Genomic DNA, 14198 nt, shown 5'->3' with positions numbered 1-14198 from the left:
ATGGGCTCTGGTTTTGATTCCTTTTTGTTTCTGTTTGTTTCTTCCCTTTATGTATAGCTGCCAGAAAGTGTTGAACATGTGGTGAGTGGTTTCAGTCTGTAGGCAGACAGGAATAGGTTCAGCTAACAAGAGCTGCTGGTCTGTTCCCTAAAAACACCCAAGTTACAAGGCAATTAATTTACAATGATTGTACATAAATTTGCAGATTGCTTTCAGAAAAGCAATTTTGAGCATTCTGAACATTTTGATCATTAAGAACTTTTTATTCTTTGGATATGATTTTGACGAGTACAAATTGGGAGCGCAATGACCTGTGACACCTTGTTGTTGAACTATTCTGCTTGCTTTTTAACTTTTCCGCCTGAAATTTTGATTTAGGCTTTGATGTATTCTCTGGAGCTGTGTGATGTTGAAACTTGCTTTTCATGAATTTGTGCTTTTCCTGCACGACACCAGTTTAGAGCTCTCAACCCTTTCATGCACAGAGCAGATGCTAATTATATTGGTTTAAATGATGAAAAGATTTGGCCCCGAGATTGCAAAGAGTTGGGAGCTCTTGACCTTGTGGTGTTTTTGTGCATTGACAATTACTCTCTGTGCTTTCCTACTACCTGCTAGTTTTTGATGCTGTACCCTCCACTTTGTTGCCAGTTGTGAGCTTATTTTTAATGAGCACTGCTCAGTTACCTATTTCCTTTTCGACTAATAAAACTTTTTTGGAGATGGACCAAACATGGCATGTCCCTTTTGAATTTTTTAATTACTGTTTTGCTAAGGTTTAAGATTTGATCATCATCTTACTTTAAAATGCCAAGTTTTGATTGTAGTCCAGGCACAATTGTGCAACATTTATAATGAAGCCATTTAAGATGTTAAGAATAAATATTACATTTTATTTGCTGATTTGTCTTTTATCACATGTCAAAACCAAGTATTATTGTATTCATTTTCTTAACCTTCCACACCCTTGTAACCTCACCACCACCTCAGCATCTTCTACTGAGAACTTGCCATTCCTCTGACTGTGTTTTGTACAACCCCCTCTCTTTGCATTATCATTGGCAACCTTTAGCCACCGACCTATGCTTCAGACGTTGCAAGTCCCTTCATAAATCTATCTTGATTTCAACCTTTTCTCCTTAAAGGCTGTTCTCAAACCTACTTGTTTGACAAAGCTTTTGATCACAAATCCTAATATCTTTTTAGTTCTGTCCCTTGTTATTTGACTTCACCTCCTTGACACACCTGGATTGTTTGTGTACTAAGGATCTTATGTCAGTGCATGTACAGCGTGTGACTGCTTTTTTTAAATCAAGTACAGTAAATAAGATTCCATTGTTATTCTAGAAGAAATTTAGCTACAGTTAATTGCTGTAGTTTTTCTTTTTTTGAATATGGACGCGTGATATACAGAAGGGGAAAGAAGAATTCAATAATAAGCTTCAGGCATATTAATTGCTCATCAAAGTCAGTGGGGTCATCAGTTTAGCAAGCTAATTTTATATTTACTGTTGGCCTGTCCACCCCTTCAATAATTTTCTTTGAACAAGAAGCAAACATTTCAGAATCTTCCTTTGTGTGAATAACTCATTTTAATGCTTTATGGAAGGAACAGACAAAACAGACCTTTTTCTCAGTTGGTCTTGTGCGAGTGAAAATGAAATAATGATGTCTGGAAGTTTATTTTTAGGAATCCAATTCCGATTTAATATAATAAGCAGTTTCTATAGAATTCTAGAAACATTGAGAGCTGTAAATGAAGTAACACTTGAGTCTAAGCAGTCAGATGATATGTTTGCTAGTACAGTTTGATAGGTTTGTTTTTAATGCTCTGCTGTTAAAAAAGATTGTAAGCAATGAACTCTTAGAAGATACTTGAACTTTACACTAATACATATTGAGCTACATTCTTCCACACACAAAATACACGTGTATCTAAGAGGTGGTTGGCTTTAGACATACATCGATGATCGAGTTTTCTATATTTTAGTGTAAACTTGTGCAAAAATTTCAGTCGAAAGGAAAAATTTGAAGCAATTCATTATACTTTTTGAACGAAGTACAGATTCTTGAATTAATAAGTTGTATTGCAAATTCTTGTGTTTCTCAATGTGGTGTGATCCCAGTCTATTATTGCTGCCAAGTGGGCACCATGAAATTTTCATGGGGACGTTAATACTGGAGAACAGAACTACTTTCAATTTCTTTACATCAAGTGGTAACATAAATTATTGCCCAATGAAAGATGGTGCAGGTTAGATGCCTTATTCCAATCTTGACAGAAACCCCCTCAAAAAGTTTGATTTCCCACTACAGCTTTGGTCTCCATAAATGAGATTTCTTATTTTAAGATCATTGTGCCAAATTAGGATTAGGTTTGTGCAGTAGCATTGTCGACTAGGAGTTCAGTTCTATTGGTAAAGCAGTTTCGAAACATCCACCTGCTGAAGCAACTGACAGGTTTTTTTGGTCAACGTGAATTACATTGGCTGACTTGGAGTTATGAGAATAACGTACCTGGATTTACTGTTCTCTACTTTCTCACCTTATCTCAAATTTGTGCAAGCAATCAGTGGAATAAAAAAATGACCACCCACGTCACTTCACCAACGTATTGTTGTGCAAAGCAATATTTAAAATAGGATGTAATCATCGCAGTTCTCAAAATATGTGATTTATCGTTATTTTCACTTTTTTAATTCCCAGTATTTTGGTAAATTCTTCAACGTTACACTTGCCTAATGTTGGTATGTCAAAAACTTTCCCTATGTTTATAATGCATTTCCCATAGAAAAGTTACAGCACAGAATGAGGCCAATCAGTCCATCTTGTCCATGCCAGCCTAAGGACAACCAGGTGCCCTTTCTAATCTCACCTTCATGCACCTGGTCCATAGTCCTGTAGCTTATAGCACTTACGGCGCAAATCCAGGTACTTGTTAAGAGAGTCTCTGCCTCCACTGCCAACTGGGGCAGCAAATTCCAGACGTGCACTAGTCTCTGTAAATAAAAAAGAATGTTCTTCCTCATGTCCCCCCTACATCGTCTGCCACTGAATCTAAGTCCCCTGGATCTAGAATGAACTACCATAAGTGGCCATAATCTGCTGAAGTGGAGTTGCTGGAAATGCTCTTCCTGTATAAATGTTGATAAAAATGAACAAATTCAATGAAGTGTTCTGACATGTTATGACCCCAAAAATCCATGCTAGATTTGTGTTGTAAATCTGCTTGAATGATAGTAAGCTTGACTAGAACCTGATTGTTACGTTTGGATCGTTTGATTGGAATTTAACGTACCTCCTTTAGCCTCAATGTGGGAATCATTATGGGCTTTCTGCTAGGACAGGAGAAGGATGCCCTTTTCTTATTTGAAAGATTTAAAACTGCTCCCTTTGCACATTACTGTTGGGGGCATGGTGTATTTATTTCTGAAAGGGCAGGGAAAATGTGAGTTGTCATACCCCAGGTATTGGCATATTCCCTATGTGTGTGACTGATTTTCAACTTGTACCTCAGGGTCTAAAATTGAGTTTGCAAATTGGTCAGTCATTGTGGAAATAACTTTTATTTCTGTGTGCCTCAAAAGTGAATTAATTGGGAATATATTTCAAAATGTGGAGCTTCCATCGATATTGATATGCCTGCAATAGACGTGAAGATGCCGGCATTGGACTGGAATGGGCACAGTAAGAAGTCTCTCAACACCAGGTTAAAATCCACACCAGGTTTATTCTGTAGCACGAGCTTTTGGAGTGCTGCCCCTTCATCAGGTCAGTTGACTCATCTGATGAAGGGGCATCGCTCTGAAAGCTTGTGCTACCAAATAAACCTGTTGGCCTTTAACCTGGTGTTGTGAGACTTTTTATTGTAATAGATGTGTAAAGTAGTTTGGTTATTAACTTTTTGTGGTGATAAGCCTGAAATGGGGGGGAAAAGAACTATTGGCCCGTGGAGGCATGCATGTCATGAGCTGCCTCAAATGTCATCAGAGCTGAGGGTCACGATGATTCAGACAAACTCCTGCTGTTGGAACTAGTCTGCTGCTGTCGTTTTAGAAGTAAACACAACCCAATGAGCCAGTGACTAGGAAGATTCTAGTTTTTTTCCTCCCCCATTGGCATTGATGCAGAAAGCTTTATAAATTTAGATGATGAAATACAATTTCAGGAGTTTAGAGTAGGGATGGGAACCCTTTTTTGACCAAATGGACTGAAATTTTCAGCATGTAAAATGTCAACACCAAAAAATCAAGTCCATCAGCTGAATATCAGTGAAATTTTCATGGCCATACCAGATCAGACAAAAGTAAAATCAGTCAAGCTTTGCAATAGAAAATGGAGAGAGTGAATTGAACAGTTAATTTTTGCAGTGTTTCAGTTGCTTACCATTCCTCTTGAGGTAGCAGAGTTCTCTGTGTCACAGTTTTCTCCTCATGTTACTCCTCCACAAAGTGAAATGTGACCCCTGGCTCTTGGGAAACCATTTCTCTTCACTAGGTGTATCACAGAAAGCAAAAAAATTCAACCTCTAAGTCTTCCAGCATTCATCAATCACTTTATATTATTCAATCCACCAGATGACTATAATCTTTTCTTGCTGCCTCACCCAAATTCTTCCTCCAGGAATTTTGTATTCATTCAAAGCATGTGGATATTGCTGGCTAAGCCAGCATTTATTGCCCATCCCTAATTACCCTCGAAGGTGGTGGTGAGCTGTTGTCTTGAATCATTGCAGTCTATTTTGTATAGGTAAACCCACTGAGTTGTTATGGAGAGAATTCCAGGATTTTGACCCAGTGAAAATGAATGATGATATATTTCCAAGCCAGAATAGTGAGTTGCTTGGATGGGAGCTTCCAGGTGTTGGTGTTCCTATGTATTTGTTACTCTTGTTCTGCATGGTCATGGTCATGGGTGTGGGTTTGGAAGATGCTGTCTGAGAAGCCATGCTGTGTTCCTGCAGTGCATCTTAAAGATGCTATGCATTGCTGCTACTGTGCATTGGTGCTAGAGGAAATTAATATTTGTGATTGGGGTGCCAGTCAAGCAGTTTGCTTTGTCCTAGGTGGTCTCAAGTTTCTTGAATGTTGCTGGAACTGCCCTCTCCAGGCAAATGGAGAGTATTCTAGCACATTCCTGACTTGTGTTTTGTAGCTGGTGGACAGGCTCTGAGAAGTCAGGAGGCAATTTACTCACCACAGGGTTCCTCGCCTCTGACTTGTTTTTGTAGCCACAGCATCCATATGGCTAGTCCAGTTCAATTTCTGATCAATGGTAACCTTCCAGAATGTTTATTGTGAGAGAGAATTCAGCAATGGCAATGCCATTGAATGTCAAGGGGCTATGGTTAGATTCTCTCTTGTTGGAGATGGTCATCGTCTGGCACATGAGTGATGCAAATATTACATGCTTCTTGCCTGGGTACTGTTTTCACCTCAGTAACTTGAAAATATCTGTAGACTTTTAACAAGGTTTTGTTTTCTATTCTTCACTTACAATCTGCCTACTTTTATATCTGAATATGTAGGCTGTATTCTGTAATCCCATATCTTGTAATTCTGTGTATTACATGATGCACCTATCCTGATTCTACCCAAAAAGCTAGACACATTTTAATTTGTAGTTGTTCAACAAAAGTGTGAAGAATGAGCAATTTGCACATACTGTACAAAATAGCAAATCCCATAGAAGCAGGAACAGGAGTCTCTCTTGTTTGGGTTTGTTGTAGGTTAATGAGCGATCATGTTCCACTTCAGTCTTTATATCGATCCTTAATTTGTGAAATAACATCAAAGTTCAGCTTTTCACATGTATAGAAGCTGAAGATAAATGACAACCCTCACCGCTTGAGCTGTAATAAAACATTTGCAGAATGAAACCTCAGCAATTTTGAGGGAAAGATGGATTAAACTGAGTCACAAACCTCTTTCTCAGTCCCATCTTTTGTGTTTTCATTGACCTGAGGTTGTGGTGGAAATCGGTCCCATGTGGGCAAGATTTTGTGTTCCTGAAGGAGAGGTTGAAGAACGATGAATATTCGGTTGAATCTGGGGCAGTGAGAAGGGAAAATAAGGTCACTGGTGCTGCCTTAGTTGTTTTGTTTGAAGGAATTAATTGATCAGAACCAACCATACTGCATACAGGGCTGTTGCTGTGATGTAGGATCAAGGCAGTTCTGTCAATACATGGCAAAGAGACTGTGTGCTGAGATGAACTGAGGAGGTTCTGAAGAAGAGCCCATTTTTGTGAAGACCGCGCCAATGGAACTTGGTTAAAATCAAAATACTGTGGGTGTCAGAATCTGATACGAAAACAGAATGCTGGAAAATCTCAGCAGGTCTGACAGCATCTGTGGAGAGAGAATAGAGTCAACGTTTCTAGTCTGGATGACCCAGACTTAGGTTAGGTGGAAGCTACTATCAGGTTAGAATCAGTGGCTAGCCCTTTAAGAAAAAGAATGGTATTTCCATTGTTGTTCTAGATTTCTTCCAACATCTGCTGCCGAGACAGCACGTGAATGATCAGTCAAGCTTATCAGTGCTCCATAGGCTGTTCGACATCGTACAAATGTTACCTTCATTTCTGTAGCGAGATGTCACAGGTTGCGCTTGACACTGATTCTTGTGAAGATCAATAAACCAAAAGATTAAAATTTACTTGAACCACCCCAATGGACAAGATGTCACTTTGTGATGATTATTTTAATGACCAAATCTCAATCAACATAAATTAAGCATGAATTCACAGGCAAATTGTAGTCAATGTAAACTGTAAATGATACATTAAATAGATACAAATGAGGATATGTCAGATTGACTAGCCAGTCCACTCAGCCATAAAGTCCATCAAAACTCTAAATTTCCTCAACTCCATTGAATAAAATAACTAGTGCAACACCAATAACTTGATATTTTCTTCAGGCCATTCTCTGATCTAGCCTTCATGTCCACCTTTCTACAACTACACCCTAACCCCTCCTTCCTACTAACAAAGCTTTGGTCATATGGGCTCCATTTCTGCCACAACCTTGAATCACATGAGCCTGTTTCCTGCCCTTTCAGAGGCTGGGCGAGCATCCCAGCTATATCCACTCTTAACTGCACCAACTTTTCAAAGCAGCAGAAACTGGAATCCTCAGCTCTCTGCCCAGGGATGTCCCCATCCCATGCAGACAGCCCTGCCAGAGTTTAGGACAAATGCAATATCTTCACTGCCAGGTCCACACAGCCCAGTACCGAGGTTGGCCGCCCCCCGAGACACCAGTCCTGTGCACAGCCTTCCCCCACTCACCATCACAGGCTCCATCAGAGTTATCTTGTGGTGGAATGTAGCACAAATCCAGAACTTTACAGAATGGAGGATAAATCTGGTCACCCCTGGATATGTTGGAAACTGAACATAAATACTGCAGGGCCCAATTTTGAGTGGGCCAGTAGGGATGGCACTGAGATGCCTTCAGTGTCACTGCCAGAAGTGATGCAATCTAACAAGTGGTCCAAATAAAATGAAAGATGCTTCACATAAAGCAACAAAAATCATTTTCAATAAACTTAAAACGAAAAAGAACCTTGCAAAATTAAATCACTACATTACTACAAGCCCACAAGTGCTCATTCAAGCTTTCGAGCAGAGTTATTGGGTAGAGGATTCCAGGTTGATCCTCAGGCTAGAATTTGGTGCCCCTGTTTTCTGCAAGTGTGATGGGGCACAATATCTCCAAGAGCCAAAAGACAAGATTCTTACCCATGAGAACTCGTGGTGAAATTGTTTTTTTTCCCTCTCTCTTCCCCCACCCCCACCCCCAATTGATATAACATGGTTTACACTCAGGGAGGCTGGGAACCTTATTTAAATACATTTCAACAACATTAGCAGGCTTCCCCCACCCCCATTAGATCGTCCACCCACATTCACATTCCCTCCTCTCACCCATGTGACGTCATATTACAACAATTGTGGATCAACATGAACCAGCTAAAGAAATCCTGCCGGGGGTGCACAGCTAAGTACATCCCCTGGTGGGGAGAGGGACATGCCCAGCAGTGTCTGGGCTCTGGGCTCAGTGCTGCTCCTGACACTAAGGAGCAGGAGCAGTGCTGAAGGTGCTTCCTTTGGGAAGTTCCATGAGGGCATGGTCCTCCTGTGTGTGTCCCTTGGGGGAGGAGGATTCTGGGGGCGGGGGTGGTGCATATGGTATCCTTATTTGTTTGAAGACTGGGAACCCTTTCAAAAGATTGCTTCATTCTTCTGGGACTCGCCGCCAATATTTATTTCCTCCAAGTGTTTAAAAATCCAGCTAGAAAAGTTAGCACCATAGCTGGCAGGTTTCACAATGCTTTTTCCATCTGAGACTACAGTCTACCTGCCATTGTTCATAAACGTTGATGGAAGGATCAGCTCGGGAGAAAGACTTGCATTTAGTTGATGCCTTTCACAATCTCCAGGCGTTCCAAAGCCCTGTACAGCCAATCAAGTACTTTTGAAGTGTAGTCATCGTTGTAATGTAGGAAACAAAGCAGCTAATTTTGCTTTCACAAGCAGCAATATGACAATGACCAGAGCTTGTTTTAGCCTGTTGATTGAGGGATAAATATTGGCCAGGAACTGGGATTATACCCCTGTTTCTCTGAAGTAGTGCCATTGGATCTTTTATATCTATGTGATAAACAGAGAAGCCTCATTTTAAGCTTTTATTTGAATAATGTCATGTTTGACAGAGTTGCCCTCCTTCGGTACTGCACTGGAGTGTCTGACTAAATTTTCAAGTTTCTGAAGCTGGCCTGAACTCAACCTGTAGACTCAGGACAAGAGAATGGTGCTATCTGAGCCACAGCTGTCACGAAAGGTTCCAGTTTCAAAGCCTAGTTTCCTCTGAGCTAATACTCTTAGCAGTGTAGAGGATCAGAAGGACTTTGGAGTCCGGGTCCATAGGACTCTTATATTGGCCTCGCAGGTGGAGGATGTGGTCAAGAAGGCATATGGTGTACTAGCCTTCATTAATCGAGGGATTGAGTTTAGGAGTCGGGAGATAATGCTGCAGCTTTATAAGACCCTAGTCAGACCCCACTTGGAGTACTGTACGCAGATCTTGTCGTCTGATTACAAGAAAGATGTGGAAGCTATTGAAAGGGTGCAGAGGAGATTTACAAGGACGTTGCCTGGATTGGTTGGCATGCCTTATGAGGATAGGTTGAGGGAGCTAGGTCTCTTCTTCCTGGAGAGATGAAGGATGAGAGGTGATCTGATAGAGGTTTTTAAGACCTCGAGAGGCATAGATTGGGTGGATTCTCGGAGGCTATTTCCCAGGGCTGAAATGGTCGCTACGAGAGGACACAGGTTTAGGGTGCTGGGGAGTAGGTACAGAGGAGATGTCAGGGCTAAGTTTTTCACTGAGGGTGGTGGGTGAGTGGAATCGGCTGCCATCAGTGGTGGTGGAGGTGAACTCGTTGGCGTCTTTTAAGAGACTTCTGGCTGAGTACGTGGGATTTAATGGGATTGAGGGTTCTAGGTAGGCCTAGTAGGTAGGGATATGATCAGCGCAACTTGTGGGCCAAAGGGCCTGTGGTTTCCTATGTTCTGTATGTTCTAATACACCTTGAGCTGCCAAATAAACCTGTTGGACTTTAACTTAGTGTTGTGAGTCTTACTGTGCTTACCCCAGTCCAATGCCAGCATCTCCACATCACTAATACATCATAGCCAGGGTATCAGTTAAGAGCTTGACTTGCTCTGTGTACTAAACAAATGAGGTGGAGGGAGAGGAATTGTTTTGGGGTAGGAAGGTGGTGTCTTGCATCCACTTGTGTGAGGAGGCTCATGTAGAACATAAACACAAGCAGAGTGGAATTAATATTCTGATTGAATAAATTTGCCAATTTAACCTGTCAGAAAACATGACTGAGTATTCATTTAAACTGTAGTGAGATATGGGGACTCCCAAGTAATCTGCCCTGAGAAGCAGGTCTTTAATTATAAATTCTAAGTGTGATGCCTTTCTTATTTTTTTGGTAGTGATTTAAATTACTAGCAGGCAGCATTTCCCAGTGCTGAGGAAATGCAAGGAAAACTTGTGTCACAGTTGCCTCCTTCATCTCCCTCCCATGCCCCCACCTCCCACCTCTATCTGTTCCCCCCGCCACCTCTCCCGCCTGATTGCTGCTTTTGCGTTCCCACCCCATCTACTCACTAGCTTTCATGCTTTCATTCCCTCTCCCTCTCAACTGATGGTCTATCCTCAATGCCCCAAGCTGCCGTCTTCTGTTGGCATTCCACACTGGCAACCAGCCAACTTTGCGGTGCTTGCACAACATGGAGTAAGCTTTGACAGGGCCCATCTTCCCATGATTTCTGGCTCATCTTACCACCCCCACCCCCCCACACGTGGTAGTATTAATTACTGATTTTTTTTTTACTTCAGTGCACACAAGCTAACACTACACCAGAACCTAATTAGGCGTGACTGATGCACTCATGGTTGTGGTGCCATTTTCCACTCTGACTTAAACATTTTGTTTGTAAACATCTATGGAACCTCACCAGCATTTGTCCATGCCTTCAGAAATGAACAATACCTGGTGAAATAGCTCCCTTTGAATCTCTGATTCGGTAAAGCCAAGATCAGCTATGTCTATGATGCAGGGTAGTTGCATTGTATGTGAGGACTCACTGTTTGGAATAACCCATAAGAAATGAGCAATATTGAGATAAGCGAAACATAGTCAAAATAATGAAGAAAATTGAGAAAGCAATGCAAGTAACTTATTCGTTATGCTGAAAGGTTCAAGTATCCGGAGTGAGAAGATGGGATTAAGAAGGGTAGTCATATGAAACTTTTCTACAAGACCAATGTTGTCTGTGAAATGCAGACAGACACTTTGCCCAGTTTGTATATCTCAAACACTTGCCAGGCACCCTTACTTACAAGATGAACAAAAGGACCAAACTCGGTTCGCAGTTCAACTAATTTTGTTAACAAGTTCAATAATATTAACACAGTATTCCCAAATTATCTAAACTCTCTTTTTACCTAAGATTCTGATACTACCCATGCCGAAGAACTTGACCGAGCCACAGGTCCAGTTCTGAGTATTTTCCACTTCAAGGTCTTCATCTGTGAAGCTGATTCTCGTACATCCTTTTCTGTTGTCTCTGGGTTGTCAACAAGTCTTGCCTATAGTCGTCTTCACTGTGGGTCAAGCTGAGTCTTTGCTCCTAGTGGCCTCCAGAGATTTCCTCTTATCCTGTTCCTCTTATCCTGTTCCTCTTATCCTGTTCCTCTTATCCTGTTCCTCTTATCCTGTTCCTCTTATCCTGTTCCTCTTATCCTGTTCCTCTTATCCTGTTCCTCTTATCCTGTTCCTCTTATCCTGTTCCTCTTATCCTGTTCCTCTTATCCTGTTCCTCTTATCCTGTTCCTCTTATCCTGTTCCTCTTATCCTGTTCCTCTTATCCTGTTCCTCTTATCCTGTTCCTCTTATCCTGTTCCTCTTATCCTGTTCCTCTTATCCTGTTCCTCTTATCCTGTTCCTCTTATCCTGTTCCTCTTATCCTGTTCCTCTTATCCTGTTCCTCTTATCCTGTTCCTCTTATCCTGTTCCTCTTATCCTGTTCCTCTTATCCTGTTCCTCTTATCCTGTTCCTCTTATCCTGTTCCTCTTATCCTGTTCCTCTTATCCTGTTCCTCTTATCCTGTTCCTCTTATCCTGTTCCTCTTATCCTGTTCCTCTTATCCTGTTCCTCTTATCCTGTTCCTCTTATCCTGTTCCTCTTATCCTGTTCCTCTTATCCTGTTCCTCTTATCCTGTTCCTCTTATCCTGTTCCTCTTATCCTGTTCCTCTTATCCTGTTCCTCTTATCCTGTTCCTCTTATCCTGTTCCTCTTATCCTGTTCCTCTTATCCTGTTCCTCTTATCCTGTTCCTCTTATCCTGTTCCTCTTATCCTGTTCCTCTTATCCTGTTCCTCTTATCCTGTTCCTCTTATCCTGTTCCTCTTATCCTGTTCCTCTTATCCTGTTCCTCTTATCCTGTTCCTCTTATCCTGTTCCTCTGCATCCTTCGGGAATCTTCCCGGGTTACCAGTTGGAGGTCATAGCACACAATCAGGTTGCACATCCCTTATTTGGAGGATGCTAGATTCACCCCCAGATGACCATCGCCATGTATGCATTGTCCATGCCGTTCCTTTCCAAATAAGGTTATGGCAGGGACCTGAGGCAGCAGAGTCTGGCCAAAACTAGGGAACATAGAAACTATATGCCAAATATGGTCACGGTCAAGTTCTTCCGATCTCCGCTTCTGGAGCATGCCGTGATCTCTATGTTTTTCTCTTTGGCCTGTCCGAGTTCCCAATGATCCTTGCTGTAGGAGCTGTTTGCTCCAGCAGTTTGAATTCAGAGTATCTATTGGTCCATTGGGCTTATGAATCAGGCTTCCAAATAAGGGATGTACAATCTCATTGGGTGCTGTGACCTCCATCTGGCCACATGAGTAGCAAATATATTTGCAGGAAAGGTTAGGTCACTTGAAATAGGCTGTTATTCCCACTGCAGTCACCACCCAATGATAACTGTTTGAGTGCACCTTTCAACATTTTGAGAAGAATTCTGGCCCCGGCTATGATGTATTATGCGAAAGCAGTTGAGACTGTCACGTTCATTTGCAGTCTTTTGGATGAGTTACTTAAGGGAATCGTGAGCAGCTATCTGAGCAAGGGTTGGAAAGTTGAAAAGTCAGAAGGGGAGAATAATGTGAAGCACAGCAAAAGAATTTTTATATCGCAAGATGCTCAAGGCTTGGATCAAATATGCCCAAAGTGTCTGTATCTTCACCCCAACATCTGTAGGGGGCCTGAGTGTAGTAATCGTCAAAACTTGATGGAGATGGATTTTACTTAGTGTGCTCCTAGTATTTATGAGAAGTCCAGTTAAGTTTTGAGTCAAATGGTAAACTCAGGAAGATTTTAGCAGGGTTTCAGTAGTGGTAATGTCAAAGAGAGATGGTTAAATTCTGAGTGACCAACTCCTGTTCCTGTGTTGGCATAGTTTGATTCAAATTAATTTTCTTAATAGCAAAGGAAAGTACTCATTTACTTCCCTTTTTTAAATTATGTATTTTGAACCAAAAGCGGCATTCTTTTCTGTATAATTTACTTTTTCATATGATTGCATATTGTCTATAATAATAGTGCTTGGAGAACTACCTGGTGTATTGTGCTACATCTAATCCCATAGGAAGTATTATAACATCATCCTTGGAGCCCAAATATGATTTTAACGTTTTGCCTTTGAATAATTTCCCAAATCCAGATAAATGGATGCTTACTTTGAGTCATTTCTTTTTGTTTGGTTATTCTTTTGTTTTGTTTTTCTCTCATTTCCTCCAATACCCATAATTTCTCCCTTTCTTCCCTGGTTATCTCTCCCTCTTCTTCATCATCCTCCAATTTCCCCCCTCTTCCTTCCCTTTGCTTCCCATCTAAGTTTCCACCTTTCTTCACCATCCTCTCCCTTTCTTGCCTTTTGCTTTTCCACTATGAGTCCACTACTTTCCCCCACTTTCTTGCTTCCTTCCTCTGCTTATAACATTTCAGGTGTTATTGTTCTGCTCATTGATATATTCTGCTCAAATTCTGAAATTATCTGATTGGCTTCCTCTTGTTACCTCTGCCACCATTCATTTGGTGCTATTTGCAAATCTGTTTTGAACTCTAATCTAAAAAACTGTGCCAGTCCCTGCACTGATCTCCAACTCACTCTACCTAGTGCTTGTCTTTCACTGTACTTCTCCTTTACCCTCCATTACTGGTTAAAGAAACACTTTTTTCCCTGTTGTCTCACACTTCCCATTCTATCTCTCTTCTGTGCATACATTCTTTACTTTTTTGATTTGATTTATTATTGTCACATGTATTAGTGTACAGTGAAATGTATTATTTCTTGTGCACTATACAGACAAAGCATACCATACATAGAGAAGGAAAGGAGTGCAGAATGTAGTGTTACCGTTATAGCTAGGGTGTAGACAAAGATCAACTTAATGTGAGGTAAGTCCATTCAGAAGTCTGACAGCAGCAGAAAGAAGTTTGTTTTTGAGTTGGTTGGCACATTATTTCAGACTTTTGTATCTTTTTCTGGACAGATGGACAAGAGTATGTCTGGGGTGCATGGGGTCCTTGATTATGCTGGCTGCTTTTGAGGCA

The 14198-nt window shown here is 41.2% G+C and overlaps 1 protein-coding gene across 3 annotated transcripts in view; it reads left to right on the top strand.

The window, feature by feature from the left end:
- Nucleotides 1-14198, top strand: part of LOC145343086 (casein kinase I) — a 214327-nt gene that overhangs the window by 197179 nt on the left and 2950 nt on the right. For 2 of the 3 annotated variants that reach the window (XM_080188949.1, XM_080188947.1), the window contains one exon: nucleotides 58-81. The exons of the other annotated variant lie outside the window; for it this stretch is intronic. In XM_080188949.1, the coding sequence (XP_080045075.1) occupies nucleotides 58-81 (24 nt within the window). The remainder of the gene's footprint in view (nucleotides 1-57; nucleotides 82-14198) is intronic. 3 annotated transcript variants of the gene reach the window in all.

This window comes from Carcharhinus amblyrhynchos, chromosome 5 (genome assembly GCF_965287045.1).
Source record: "Carcharhinus amblyrhynchos chromosome 5, sCarAmb.v2.hapA, whole genome shotgun sequence".
Taxonomy (NCBI): domain Eukaryota; kingdom Metazoa; phylum Chordata; class Chondrichthyes; order Carcharhiniformes; family Carcharhinidae; genus Carcharhinus; species Carcharhinus amblyrhynchos.
This window is presented reverse-complemented; position numbering and strand designations above follow the sequence as displayed.